We start from the raw sequence: 16,169 nt of genomic DNA, 5'->3' as shown, positions 1-16,169 counted from the left end.
GAACGTAATAGAAAATGTTAAGACTCTGCTTCCTCTCTGTGTCAGACTGACCGTGCTGAATGAAAAGTTGTGACATACTGTCATATTCTGTCTCCATGTAATTGTTCAGAAATGCCACATGTTGATGTATGAGCAATGTTTTATTACACACTGTTCAAACAGCACTCTGTGACCATGGCAGAGAGATATATATATAAATATTCGAGGCTTGCAGTCCCTCTTGGTCTTAAAACATGGAGCCTACTGTCACGTTGTTTGTACTGTTGTTTGACCCCTTTGGAAAGATAAATAGAACTCACAAAGACAGCTTGTTTCTGTGTACCTCGATTTCCACAGTAGGAACTGTACAAGAAATAAGTCAAAATAGGAACTGAGACTTATTACAACCTAGGAACACAAAACTGGACACTGTAACAGTAACCAAAAAAATAAATTAATTTAAAAAAATAAATAAAAAACCTTTGAAGTAAACAACCATCAGAAGTCAAATAATTCAACCATTAAGATTCAGAATTACTAGACACAAAATTTTTTGGTTAAAGTTTTTTTTTTTTTTAATCTATGAATCTAAAGTTCCAAAACACTAAGAAAGCAAACTCCAAAAACAACATAAAGACTTGAGTATAAGAAGATTTAAAGGCCTCAATATTCAGGTTACAAAAATTAATCAACCAAGAAAGTAGATAAATGAAGCAACCAACCAAGACAACCAAGAATGAGATTTAAAGAACATACTAAACAATATGTAAAAGGACAAAGGGAAGTTATAATGATAAATAAAATCACAAGGAACCAAATAACTCAAAACACTGGGTTCAAGACCCAGGACCATTACATGTTGAGAGTTTTGAGATTCAATAGTTTCTGTTCTTAATATTCCAATATCTTATCTGGATGTATAATTTTACTACTACTACTACTACTACTAATATTAAACATCTAAGTCATACACACCCTGTGCAGTGTCATGCAAACGCATCCCAAATGATCAGATCAAAAGATTAAAAAAGTAGCAGCGCACACTCACCAAAATGAATGTAAGTGTTCCAGCTAATCAGTCAATACCATGCCAGCTGTTTTATACAGCCTGGTTGGAAAGACTAAGTAATTTGATTGTGGTGGAATTGAATGTGAAAGGGACACTGTCTGTTGATCCTGTGCGCTGTCAAAGTTGTAATACGCCATGACCATTTTTTCCCCCTGCTTTGCTGCCTTTTGTGATTTTTGTGTGTTATATTTTGTTAGTACAAGGCAACCGACTCTCAGTTCAATCCTTTTTGAAAGTATGTGTCCGACTGTGCCCGGTAACCAGGCATTTATCAGTGACTGCTACAAATTTTAAAATTTCTTTTCCAAAAGCTAAGGTAGATATACCTTAGCTTTGCCTTGTAGGTGCCTTGTAGATATACAAGGCACACATAAAACTAATTAACTCAAAATAAATAAGAAATCACACAAAAGAAATGTAAATAGTGGTCCTGGTAAGCCCATATTAAGTCACACCATGCACATTTATATCATTGTAGGCCTTTTCTTTACCAGAAGATCTAAAAAAAAAACACTAAAGTTGTGCACTCAATTGGGGTATAATGCACTTTAAAAATGCACAAACTTTACATTACAAACAAAAAACAAAGCCAACACCACAAAAAACTACAGTGAAGCACTGAAACTACCTGAAGTACAAAGGCCTGGAGCCAGTTTAGTTCATTCATGCTCCTGCACATAGATGCACTGCAGGTCTAGCCTCTATATTTTCTCTCATTTCTTGCTCAATACTGTAGCTTCACTAATAAGCTTGCTCATGATCTTTTAATTAATAAGGCATGGCGCCTTGTTCCCATTTAGTTTTTCCAGATCTTCAGCTGTTTAGAATTACCCACACAAAAACAAGGAATAATTACTAGAAGCAAAGCTTCAGAATATATTATAATATTCTTTCACAAACTTTGTGAAAGAATAGATTGCTCTCAGGAGCTCTACTAAAAATTCCACAGTCAACTGTCCGCACTGTGGACTCTGAGGCTGAAGACTCTGGCGGCGCAGCTTCCGCAGCTAAACTCTCAGGCAGGCTGCTTGAGTGGCTCTGTTGGTACAGGCGAGGATGACACTGTTTGCTCAGAAGACTCCGAAGGTGACACGAATGGCTCAGATAGCTGACAAGGTGATACAGATGCAGACTACTCTGAAGGCTGATGAGGCTGAGATGGCTCTGACGGGTGACAAGGAGCTGCAGGCCCTGGTCTGGAGGATGTTGCAGACTCAGAGGACTGAAGAGGCGCAGGCACTGCAGGGTCTGTTGACTGAGAGTGAGCTGGTGGCGCTACAGACTAGAGATGCTGAAGGCTGGTGAGATGGCGCTGCAGCAGATGCTGAAGACTGTAGTGAAAGCGATGCTGCAGCAGATGGGCAGTCTTTTGTCTTCCTCCAAGCTCTACCAAAGGCCTGGGAGCTTGGGGGTCCTACGCAATATCTTACCTGTTCCTAGGACTGTGCTCTTCTGGAAAGAGATCTTCGATGTTGTTCCTGGAATCTGCTGGAGCCATTCTCCCATTTTGGGGGTCACGGCCCAGAGCATTCCAGTTACCACGGGCACCACTGTTACCTTCATCTTCCACATCCTCACTAGCTCGTCTCTCAGCCCTTGGTATTTCTCAAGATCTTCGTGTTTCTTCTTCCTAATGTTACCATCACTCAGTATTGCTACATCTATCACAACAGCCTTCTTCCTTTTCTTGTCCACCACTACTATGTCCAGTCGGTGAGCTATCACCTGTTAGAAGGTAGTTTTTCCTTCCCACTGTTGCCAAATACTTGCTCATAGGGGATTGTTTTGACTGTTGGGTTTTCCCTGTATTATTGTTGGGTCTTTATCTACAATACAAAAGCACCTTGAGGCAACTGTTTGTTGTGATTTGGCACTATATAAATAATATTTAATTTAATTGTATCTGGAAGTCCCACAGGATCTTAGCTTGGTCATTCTCTATCTGTCATGAAACAGCTGTGGCAGGCAGGAAGAGGACCCCAATGCAGGATATGCCAGATGGAGGTAAAATATAGACTTAGCTTTATTTTGGGTGTACTGAACAGACAGGCAGAAAGTATAATTCAAGGCAGGTGGCAAACAGTGAAAAACAATGACAGGAGCACTGGCATGAAATACTGATGAGCCAAAGAGTACAGACCAGCCAAAGACAGCGCTATGACAAGGACACAACAACAGGCATAGAGAACACAGGACTTAAATACACCAGGGGATAATGAGAGGAGTGGAAACAGCTGGGAACACAGGTGAAACAAATTACATTGACAAGACAAGGGGAAGCAAAACTGAACACAACACACAGGGACCAGATGACTATCAAAATAAAACAGGAAGTCAGATGGGCGAACAAAGACGCAGACCTGACACAAAACACTGGGAAAACACAAGGAACTAGAAATAACAACATAACTAAACTCCACAACAAAAGAAACCCAGAACAGACAAAATAAAGCAAAAACAAAACACACAGGGTCAAAAGGACCCCAGGCCATGGAACTGCCACGTTTGGGAATGTATCCTATTTTGACCCTGGACTTCCAGGCCATACTTTGCACAGATGTTTCTGTATACTATGCCAGCTACTTGGTCATGGTGTTCCATGTATGCCCTGCCCGCCAAAATCTTTCAACTTGCTGTTATGTGCTAGATTGTCTCATCTCTGCACAACCTTCACCTGGGGTCTTGCCTAGTGTGGTAGACCCCAGACTTAGAACTTGTTCCTATACTGCCACGATTAATGCCTCTGTGCTGTCTTTCATCCCAGCTTTGGCCAGCCATTGGTATGATTTTTTTTGATACCAGCCACTTCTTCAATCTACTAGTGGTACATGCTGTGCAGGGGCCTGTCCTTCCATGATGGTTTCTGTTCTTGCTCCTCTTCTTTTTTTGGGTTTCTGCTGCCTGAGCTATTCACTAAGCACATAATCAGTTGTGGCAATCTTCCTGATGTGCTCATGGATCTTTGTTGTTTCATCCTGGATAGTGGCTCTGACACTCACTACTCCTCTGCCTCCACTTAGTGCACAGTCTCAGGGTGCTGGATTTGGGGTGAAACCCTCCATGCAGGTAACGAGTTTTCTTTTCCTGATGCCAGTAGATTGTCTGAAGTTGGCCTCTAATGTTGTTCTCCACATCCCCACTGAATTCTTGATAAAGGCTCTCAGGGTCCTGTTGACCTTGGCATTTAGTCATAGGCTTTCTTTTAATCAATCCAGGTGGTGCACAGGTTGGCCAGTCTGGTCTTATGCTCTAATATTGTTCCCCTGCCACTGAGAGTATACCTTGGATGGTACAGTGAAAAACATGTGGTTTATTCTCCTGACTCCTATATGTGTGGTATATCTCTTCAAGTGGTTAGCCAAGTCTGTGACTCTTTGCTTGGCAGTTTGTAAGGCCTCAGGAATGAACAGCTTGTTGTAGTTGTTAGTCCCCCCCACACACACACACACAATTAGTGAATACCCAGTAATGCTTTATTTCTACAGTTTTTCATGCCAATTTTCAGGAATAGGAATCAAAAACCTTTTATTTAGAACCATCACCAATTTATCCAGTTCACTGGATAAACCTCTAAGCCTTTTTTTTTTTTTAAACTGATAAAAAAAAAAATGGTTTAACAGGTGTCCAAATGTCATCAAAGACCTGCCAATGGAGCTTTTGCTCACCTTGATCGCATGGAAGCTTTTTTGTAGTGTGTTTCTACAGTATAATAATAGTGGAGAATAATATTGCTTTGCTGAAAATCTGTGTGTGTGAGAAAATTGAACAGAAACCAATAAAGGAATGGCCATAGAATCTGACCTTCAAAAATACAATGGATATCAGAGTTAATAATATCCATCCCTAATTAGGGTAAATGATTTTGTGTAAATTGATTAATTCCAAGGAATAATTGGTACTGAATGATATTGTTCTTTTAAGTAACCTTTAAAAGGAAATTAGAGAATCATGGATTCACTTATTTTTATTATTTTTGAAGGCAGGTGATATCCAAGCAACATGCAGGTCTTGCTTCAATGAACCAATAACTGGAGACAGAGCAAATAACCACATTCTTTTAAAAAGAACTTGGAAACTGTTACCTTGGATTCAGACCTCTCTCTCTCTTTTTTAATACATCTCCACAAATTATATGACTTGCTGTAACAGCTTGCTTGCTTACATAACTGGATTCAAACAAGTGTAAAGAAATACACATTTTTAATCTAAATTATGAAAATAAAACGCTTTGATGCAGATGAAAGCCTCCTTCCACATGGACCTAAGAGAGATGCAGGTAAACAGGAGGCTATCATTTTAAACTGCCTTTAATTTTGCAGTTCCACTGGCAGGGCTCTCCAGATTTATTATGGTGTTACACTAGGTGTGATAATTCTATCAACACTTCAAAAACCTTTCAGAAATCCCTGCCCACCTGAAAATGTCTATAACACAAAAACCCACTTAACTGAAGGGGGTCTTCCTTATGATTTAAATCCTGAGAGGACAAAACAAAAAAAACCCAAAAAACAAAAACTACTGAACTACTCAATTTTAGGGAAAAAAAAAAAACAAAAAACAAAAAAACGCCAGAGCATCTAAGTCTTGCTAGAAGGTCTAGACCAGGGATCCTCAAATCCAGGCCTCGAGGTCCGGTGTCCTGCAGGTTTTAGATGTGTCTCTGCTTCAACACACCTGTGTCAAATAGTCATTAACAGGACTCTGTAGAACTTGACTGCATACTGAGGAGGTAATTCAGCCATTTGATCCAGGTGTGTTGGATCAGGGACACATCTAAAACCTGCAGGACACCGGCCCTCGAGGCCTGGATTTGAGGATCCCTGGTCTAGTGTGTATGCAGCGCCACAGTGTCCAGCTATAAAGATTAATGACAGAGATCACAAGAAAACTACAGAAGTTCACCAGTGTTACAGTCCTTTTAAAATGGTCTCTTCTACCTTCAGCATAACAGCAAGCCAGAATAATGAGCACCATTTCCACATTTGATGGTTATTCTTTGTGTTAAAAAAAATTCTTCCTCCTGATTTTAATAACACCAAGTTTTGACTGGGTTGCAAGATTTGATTGGGAGGGATGGAAGTTGAAAGTTAAGTCAACAACATCTTCCTCGTCTGATGCTGAAGTGCCTGAGGTGATCAGAGGTGCATGTTTAAAAAGGGAAACCTCAAACAGAGCACCTTTTCTGGATCATTTGCAGCTGAAATTTCAAAGAGACGTCAAGGTAGCGTTTGACAAATACAGGCCTTAAAGCCACTGTGTTTTTGACTTCATAAAACAGCTTACATATCTTTGATTTGAATTCTTTATCAGCTCCCAAAGCTCTTAGTGTTGTCTACCTCTGTTTTCGCCCTCTTTGGAGATGATGTAAATAATGTGCATTGCACAATGTAAAGCTCCGTTTAAAAAGCTGCAGCACATTAACCTATGCAAACCACAGTCAGCAATTAGCTTGTTGGGGTTCTGAACAATGCAGTGTTTTCCAGAATATCTAATGTAACACAGACCAGTAAAAACACATGGGGATTCATTCTTTTGGAAAGTAATTGTTTTGAAGTATCTGAAAACCTCAGGTCATACTTTTCAGGTCACATTTGACTGGTTTTGATGTTTGAGAGCAGTAAAAATACCCTACATGTCCCACACATAGAAGACTCATTTGCAATTAGCATGTTTTTTTTCACGTTTTGTGGTCTGAGTTGTAATTAATGATGCATTAATACTGATAATTATAGATTGTAGCTATGAGGATTTTTGTAGGATGTAGCAGTGAGGGTAGTATTTAACAGCTGTAATGGTTAAGCACGATTGTATAAAAAATCCCAACAGTTTCTTAATGTTCTTGCCGTTTTTACTTTAAAATATATGTTAATCTTTTTTTTTCCTCAAAAATAAGTATTTTAATACCATGAAAAACACACTCTCCCTGCTCTCTGAAATATTAATTATGGATTAAGCATCCATTTATTAATGGCATAGCCTGTTTATACTTTCTAAATAGATCTGTAGTTCTATGAGGGAATTCACATACTGTGTCTGTGAGTCTTTGCTTGGCAGTTTCTAAGACACACACACACACACACACACACACACACACACACACACACACACACACACACACACACACACACACACACACACACACACACACACACACACCGTCTTTAACCCTGAAGACAATGACTTGGCTGCTTGTTGAACAGGAGTTTGCAGGGCTTTAACGTTAAACTGACTTTCCCATATCTCTCCGCCTCATGTTCCTGTACAGCTCATGGTAATTATATGCAGGAACAGCAGTGGCAGCAGCAGCAGCGACAGCAACACTAGTACTCTTTAAATTGGGAACATTTGTTTGCAAGTCTTTACAGTTTCTAATACTCTCTGTGTTTACTTAGTGCAGCAAAATATAACGAGATATAGAAGTGCTGCGCTGGCTTCTGCTATAAAATTCTGCAAGGTTAACAGTATGCCAGTGCCTGAGACCTATACTTACAATGCAATAGTTTGAAAATCCTTGACAATTTCTTTAGCTACTGTACAGTGGAAAAACATCAGCAGTACATCTGTGTGTCATGGTGCTCTATACTTCATGATTTACAGGGCAGGCATGTGCTTCATACAGTTTCATTTCTCTGACAGAAATAGACAAGATCACTGAGGATTCATCCCCTCTGTCAGCTCTGTTTATCTACTCCCCAGCTCCTCTTGCTGTTGGGGTAGAGCTGTATGTTGTATAAAACTGGCTGGATGCATTTTCTGTTAAATGGCACATATATACAGACTCATATTTCAACCCCTATAGCTGGCATTAGAGAGAAAACACAGGAGGAAGAAGACTGAAAATCATTAAAATCTTTGGCTGGAACCAACCAGTATTACTGGTGTCATTGCTCATGTTATCAAGAATCTCTAATTAAAGTGTTTTAACACTTTTTTTTTTTTTGCATTTCCACTCAACAGTGCCAGGAGACTAGCCTTGGACTCATTTCTCCATTTATCAAAAATGCTTTGCATAAGACACATGAGTTATACTTGTCCGAACGGGTGGTGCTAACAATTTCTAAATTGTTACAATAAATTTTCTGTTTGCTTTGCAGGCGTCTTCACTGCACCAGAAACTACATCCACATGCACCTATTTGTTTCCTTCATGTTACGAGCGGTCAGCATCTTCGTGAAGGACAAAGTTGTCTATTCTAGGGCTGGATTACAGGATTTTGACTCAGCTCTGCTGGACAACTTAAAAACTGTTAGCATAGCATCACTGGACAAGTCGCAGTATGTAAGTACCAGGCTTTCTTTTAACAGCTTTTTTGCCTTCATTCTTAACAACTACACAATTAGCCATAAGTTCCAAATTAAGAGTGTGGTACAGTGTGTTTGAACATTTTTGACTGAGTGATCTTAAGTTGGCTTATCAGCTATCATTTACACACCAAACCATCTGCTTTTGTCAGGACTTTTTCCCTGCATATTTCTAAACACAAGGACAAGGTTTAGATGTTTGTTCTCCAGCTGTCATGGTCCTGGGCCGGTGCCCCAGTGTTTTGAGTTCCATTTGTCATACAGAGGGAACCGAAACACCAAACACAAGGAAACAACGGGAAAGGAGAGTAAACACGAAAGAAGAAGAAGAAGAAGAAAGAGCTTTATTTGTCACATACATATACATGCAGTGAGATTTATTCTCTGCATTTAACCCATCACACACATGGAGTATGTAGTACACACAGCACAGCATGGAGCAGGGGGCAGCCAAAGGGCGCCCGGGGAGCAACCTGGGGGGATGGGCTTGCTCAGGGACCCACAGTGATGCCAGCCCGAGGATTTGAACCAGGGTCCTCTCAGTGATGAACCCTCTTCTTCTCCCCTAGGCCACCACTCCAGGTCAGGAGTCAAGACACAGGGACACAGACACGGGAAGACAAGAACGAAGGGAAACAGAATGAAATACCATAACTAATAACACTGAAACAATAACAAAATAATAAATCTAAGAAAACACAACTAGAAAAACAGAACAAAAACAGAAATGCACAAATGGAACTCAAAACACTGGGGCACTGGCCCAGGACCATGACAGCTGGAGAACAAACATCTAACAAAGACAGAGGGCAAGACATGACTAAATATACACACACAGGGCTGACTTGGTGATGTGAAACAGTCACAGTCCCTCCTATCTCGTTTTCCTAAGCTCTGCTCCTTGACCTTGATGAAAACGTCATCTAGGCCAAGAAAAGGTGGGTAGGAGATTTGATAAGGATTTAGGAAAAGAGAAGAGCAGTGCGCAGAGAATCTGAATGCGTCTCCTTAACAATGTGAGTCCGGATGTCCACCGTGTTGAAATTACACCGTGCAGAAGATGGACTACAAAATACGCATCTTAATTCACCACAAAGTACTCTAACCCTATTGTTTTATGCAGATCATTTACAGCCTGTAAAAAATTAATGCTGGAATTTTAAAGAAGGAATGTTTAAGGTCAGATTTACTTACGTATGCAGCAGCACAAAGCCTTCTTTTGACATTGAAAACCTGCTTAAGTTACTAAGCAGGCAGATGTCAGTTTTGTGACCGAAAGTTGTGAACAGGAGTATTTTTGCAGCTGGCCTTATGACATATGTATTTGTAATTCATATTTGTGTGACTCATTTAAATTTTCTCGTCTTGAGAGTGAAACTCTTACAAAGTCTGTGACACACAATTTACTGCAAATTGCACAAAATGTAACAGACACACACACACACACACACACACACACACACACACACACACACACACACACACACACACACACACACACACACACACAGAGAAAAAAAAATCACATCTTACGCCTGTTGTGATTGTGATAGTTGCTACTAGGAGTGTGTATTTTTAGGAGGTCAAGATGTTATCAGAACGAGTGTGTAACCAGCACTTTGCGTGGATGGCTCAAAGTTGTGAGTGCAGTGCCAAAACTCTCTTTCCTAAAACTCTCCACACAGTCCTCATGTTGAGTGTTTAGAGGCAAACCCCACTCAACGCTCCTCAGTAATGCTGGAATTTTCCTGAAACAGGGCAGAGATGAATTGAAATGAACTGTCTTTTTCTCAACAGTGTGCAAACAGCAAGCGACTTCTCTCTATTGAATCGGTACTGAATAAAAGTGAAAGGTCTGTGAAAATGCAGCTGTTAAAGAATCCGTGTTATTGTGTTAGATTAATGCCTAAATGTTGCAATGTCTTATTAAACAAACAAACAAACAAAAAAGTGATGTGGCGCAGTAACTGGGCTGCTCTCCTCTGAATAAATCCTGCACTCCACCAGGGTTTTAATCCTCAGAACCCTTTGCACAGTGCCCAGCGATTTCTATCAAGTGTTATCCCTTAAATCAAAAGCATATTGATCTTTCTTCATCCTCTTCTCATTTATCTGAACTGCCTCGCTGTTTTCAGAGGGAAACACATGCGTAAAATCGGAGCTTACACTGGATTATTTTGGTTAATGTACCCACCACACTCTCCCTCAGGCTTCCTTCTTGGGTCTGCTGATTTTTGAGCCACTATTTTGTGCTGCTCTTGAATGCTGGTTATTACTGAAGTGAACTGGCTCCATATTTGTAAATAAATTATAGCTCATTGTTAGTAGATCACCGTGCAATTGCAGCGTCACAATGATTTGGCCCGCTTAGTAAATCTGTCCCATAGCCTATAAAATTAAATCCATCTTATTTTCGTGAATTTACCTGCTGTGATGCAGCAGAACTTGTTTCCTCCTCCCTGTGTAGGATTTCTGTGACTGCAGTAAAAATGCCTCCATCCATCACTTTTCCCAGCTGACATGAAGTAAAAGTTAATTCATGATCATCTTAAAGCAAAGGACATTACTAATGCAAACTGATTACACAGAACCTTAAACACACTTTGATCAGTGACAGCTTATAATCTTTGGGGAGCTTATATAAATCTATGTTCTTCAGGCTGTTAAAAACAGAAAATATATCAGCAGGCTATGGCATAAAATGGAAGATGCAGTTGCAATTAACATGTACATGATCTGTGCCACTGTTTATGTCGATTGTTTTCACGTGTGGTCAGATGGTCTCTTGCAGTGTCTTATGGGATGGCATTTTCTCCTCTCCTTTCATAAAGGACAGTCCCAGTGTATCCTATGCTAAAGGAGGCAATAAAGGAAGCACTGAAGCTCCTTTACTTAGTATTTGGAGACTTGGAATAGTTCTTTGTATGGCCTCCATCCAGATACTTCTTTCTGTGAAGGCTTGGGGCATCCCACTGTCAATTTGTCAAGTGCACGAGGAGCCTTAATGCAAACTTTCTGTAAATCCAAATGTATGTAGACTTGCCAAAGGGAATTACTCGCAGTGCAGTGCTGGCACATTAAATATGGGTTGCCTCAGAAGAAAACAATTACAAAAAAGAAAAAGTTAAAAAGTCAAACACTGGGAAAAGCAACCACCCCAAAGTTCCACAAGAACTGAAAAATGATTTTATGATGAAGCTATTTTATAATTTCTTTTAATTTTGTCTATCAGTTATGTTTTGATTAAAAACAAGGTAACTGATTATTTGACAATGATGCTACCTCAAACCTCCCTCCCTGGTAAGACAAGAGCCTTAACATCAGACAGGCAGCTTTTAAGTGCCTTGGCAACAAAGTAAAAAAACACGCACACACGCACAATTCCCTACTTGTATGAAACGTGTTTTGGTGTCCTCAAGGTAATGCCATATGAGATTTCTCAAAATGCTGTCTCATTCCTATTCATACCTTTTAGAACCTTTGTGAACTCATTGAAGTTTTACTACTGCACAAACAGGTGGTGTGATTTAAATCCGTGAGGGTTTAGCGTTTAGGTCGTAGGGTTGATTTTGAAATTGGGACAATGAAACAAAGGAAGTAAAAGGACACACAGCTGGAAAGAGACACCTCAAAAATAAAACATGACACAAAGCACAGCCTGAGACATGACGACATAAACATGAATTAACACCCCCCCCCCCCCCCCCCCACACACACACACACACACAAAGTGAACATGAAACATACTCATATTTATTTGCACAGAATTTTCTGCTAAACAAAAGGTACTCACAGACAAATGTCTACTAAAATGGATATTAATCTAATTCAGCTATAACCCCGATCAGCATGACATAGACAGTGTTACAGACAAACTTTTGTACAACACATCAAAAGCACTTAACTGTAGAGCAGTCAAGAGTTGTGTATAATGGTTTTAAAGTACTACAGATTGCATTTCAACTGTGTGACATTTTAAGGAATGCTTAACAATTTTATATTACACAGTGAGCCACTTAAATTCCATTTATTTATCCATGTATTTATTTATTTAATTATTCTGCTTTCCCCACTTTTAAATGTAGCTTAATTTCAGTCATGGAAACAGTACTGTTAATTATAGTGTTTATGATGACTGTACCAGGTGACTTGGATACTAACATATACTGATAATGTGAAAAAGAACTGCTGGTAGTGGTTCAAGTTTTTTTTTTTTTTGTCCTTGAAAAGGAGTATGTGATGTTGTTAACGCGAGTAGATGAAAGGTTTTTGTCTCAGCAGAATTTTTTGTTCCTTTCTTTGAAGCCATATGAACACATAAGCAAAGAGAAAGGACATTCACTTTAGATTTTTGTCTTTCATTTATTAAATTTGCGGTAAGTCAGTAGTTTTGGACTATATCAACTGATGTATTACATCCGAGTTACAGGCCTCATGAGCTCTGCATAGTGTATTTACTTTTCATTTGTCTTGCAGTAGTATACAAGAGTAGCGCTTGTTTTTTCCCTATTAAAATAAAGCTTAATTTGAGTCTTGTAAGCACTGCAGTACTGTCAGGCTTAATTATTATGTTTACACTTACTATACCAGGTGATTTGGCTATTTAAATGTGATCATAATACTCAGTGGTGCAATTCAACACACAAACGCTTGTTGATTTAATTAAATAAATTGGATACTCTGATATGAAAATGGACTTATTTGAAGTTCCAAAAAGGAAATAAATGAATATTCACTGATCAACAAGATTCAAGGTGAAACCTTTAGTCTGGACTCCACTTAACTGTAGCTGTAGCATATTTGCATTAGGAAACTGGAAGAACTCTGAATACCCAGAGGCTTGGCTCAGCCTTTGAGTCCTTTGAGACAGTCTGAGCCTCAAACTATACCATCATGCAATGACAGAAAAAAATGTCTGGTATGTGTAATGAAGCATCTATTTGCATGGGTTCTGCAAGGTTGTATAAATAGAAGGGGAAAAAAAAAAATCAAACATTTACCTTAAAACTCTTTGGCAGACCACGGCAGATTTCCCATTAAGACCTTCCACATTGAAAATAACAGGCAGTAATGTTTTAAGTATGACTTCTACTGAAATGTCGTCTTTTTCTTCTTTTTCCCTGTGTGAAACTTTCCTCATTGAATGTGTGAACAGCCTTCTCATGTCAAACTCTGCACAGTTACCAGTTCTCCATATAGACAAAAAGTCCAAGTAAATAATGGTTAAACGAAACACATATTTTCATATGTGGCAAACTTGTGAATTGTTTGATTCTCTAGTGCATAAAAGGATTCAACTTAGACAGTCTGTAACAAGAACTGTGGGTGCTGTATATGAAAGCTAAATGTGGATATAGTACTGATAGTAAGATATGCTTGGATTTTAGTTATTTTATATAAGTACACTTTATTGTTTTGGTTATTTTTGTCTTTTTTTTTAAAAAAACAAAAAATATTTTCCCCACACTTAATGTTATTTCATTTATCATAAAAAATTAAGTTTTACATTTAAATAGTCCTGTAGCATAAGATGTGCTATATGAACTAAAATATGTGGCCACACCTCTTAATGTCTGAATTCAGGTGTTTTCAGTCCCATGGCCAAAATCAAGCACATAGTCATGCACTCTGCCTTTTCAAACATTTGTGTAAAAAAAAAGGGTTGTTCTAAAGAGCTCGCTGAATAGGAGTGTAGTACTGTCATAGGATGCCACTGCTGCAATACTTCAGTTTGAGAGTTTTCTTCCCTCCTAGATATTTCATGATAAACTGTAAGTGTTATTATTACAAAGTGAAAGCGTTTTGTAATCACAGGAACTCAACCACCATGTAAAGTTACAGAGCGGGGGGGTCACAGACTGCAGTGTGTAAAAGCCACCAGTGCTCTGCTGACTCAGTAACTGCTGAGCTCCAAACCTCCTCTGGCATTAACATCAGCACAAAAATGGTGCACTGGGAGCTTCATGGCGTGTGTCTGAGCACCTCTTGTAGGTGGCCAAGTATGTTTGTCTATATAGTGTGTGTTCTACTGTAGCAACTCAGTAGTCAGTTTAGGAGACTTTTATCATATAATTTCAGTCTCCGTGTCCCCTTTGTGTCTGACAAGAGATGATGATGATGATAATTCACTTCTCAAAGCCATGAATAAAACATTTTTTACATGTGTTACTGTGATGCTTTAATCCAGTTTACTACTAAAAGACCTAAACTCTGCAAGTCTAGTGGGCACAGCCTGTATGTGTCATTAATCCAGAGTCGTACAGTTTTATTTTATTGATTGGCCCCACAAAGAATGAAGTACTCAACAGAATCCTGTTATTGCTTTATTGTATGCTTATGGTCCACTTAGTAAAATATGTACCCATTATTGTGCAAATTTATACAGCAAAGTGGTTCAGATTGTAATGAGATCCTTCGCTCTCTGTGGTGTACTGTGATCATCACGAGACGTGTCAGCACAGAGACAAGCAAACAAACTGCATAATGCAAGTTTAAGATACGAGCTGATGAAATAATTGTTAATGTTTTGTTATCAGATTGGCTGCAAGGTGACTGTGCTGCTCTTCATCTATTTTCTGGCCACCAATTACTACTGGATTCTGGTAGAAGGCCTCTACCTCCACAGTCTCATCTTCATGGCCTTTCGATCAGATTCCAAATACCTCTGGGGCTTGATACTCATCGGATGGGGTAAGCAATAAAAGTACATTACTCATGAAGCAGTTATGACTAAAGAATCAGTTCTAAACAATGCTCCTAGCACTTAATGGTAATACTAAAAGATTTACTGTAGGTAATAGAGTCAAACTTTCATAAAACAACATAAAATACTAGGTTTATGGTTTTATTGGCAACACAGGATGTAAAGCAATGTTTTATGTTTTCCAGCACCCTTCAGAAAATCACTTATAGACTTTATCTTTGATGTGCAGGAGAATTTCCAGACCTTTCATGCAAAGTTGTGAAATTTAACTAACTGATTAACAGAAGCAACATTTTTATCTGAAGTTTATTGTTGTTTTGATGGTATTTTTGTTGTTCATCACATCAAAAGTAGCAAAAAAGATTAAAAACAATTTTAAATTATGACAATTCTTGTGAAGCAAAACTGCTGGTTGTGGCTCAAGTTTTTGTTCTGTTCTTGCACAGCAGTATGTGACATTGTTAAGACAAGTAGATGAAACGTTTTTGTTCCGCAACACAATTTTTTGTTCCTTTCTTTGAAGCCACATGAACACGTAAGCAAAGAGAAAGGGCCTTCACTTTTAGATTTTTTTTTTGTATTTTGAGCTACATCAATTCAGCCCCCATGAGTTCTGTATCGTGTAATGAATTTAAATTTGTGAAAATCTTAATAGCGTACACACTATATAAAAAAAAAAAAAAAAAAAAAATATATATATATATATATATATATATATATATATATATATACACACACACACACACACACACACACACACACACACACACACACACACACACACACACACACACACACACACTGTATAGCAGAATAGTAGATTTCTATGCACTCAGGTACCCCTCCATCAAGACCACCTCTAAAGTTCAAGTGAGTTCAACTGACTATGCAGTCCTGTGAAAAACCAAGTACACCCTTATTGCTTCTCTAGGAATGAAGGGTGGAAGTAGCAGCCAGGTGCTGCTAATCAGATGCACTTGAATAACTGATCATCACTACATGTGATCACATCTATAAAAGCAAATGTTTTAGCAGTTTGTTGGTTTGGATCATTCATTCAAATCTGCGTAAACACAATGCTTTAGTCCTCCTAGAAGTGGATGTCCCATCAAAGTCA

General features: G+C 38.8%; 1 protein-coding gene across 1 annotated transcript in view; it reads left to right on the top strand.

The window, feature by feature from the left end:
• pth2ra (parathyroid hormone 2 receptor a) overlaps positions 1-16,169 on the top strand; it is a 79,423-nt gene that overhangs the window by 28,407 nt on the left and 34,847 nt on the right. The window contains exons 6-7 of the mRNA XM_030758117.1: positions 8,143-8,326; positions 14,886-15,039. Coding sequence (XP_030613977.1) covers positions 8,143-8,326; positions 14,886-15,039 — 338 coding nt within the window. The remainder of the gene's footprint in view (positions 1-8,142; positions 8,327-14,885; positions 15,040-16,169) is intronic.

This window comes from Archocentrus centrarchus, chromosome 21, assembly GCF_007364275.1.
Source record: "Archocentrus centrarchus isolate MPI-CPG fArcCen1 chromosome 21, fArcCen1, whole genome shotgun sequence".
NCBI classification, from domain to species: Eukaryota; Metazoa; Chordata; class Actinopteri; order Cichliformes; family Cichlidae; genus Archocentrus; species Archocentrus centrarchus.
This window is presented reverse-complemented; position numbering and strand designations above follow the sequence as displayed.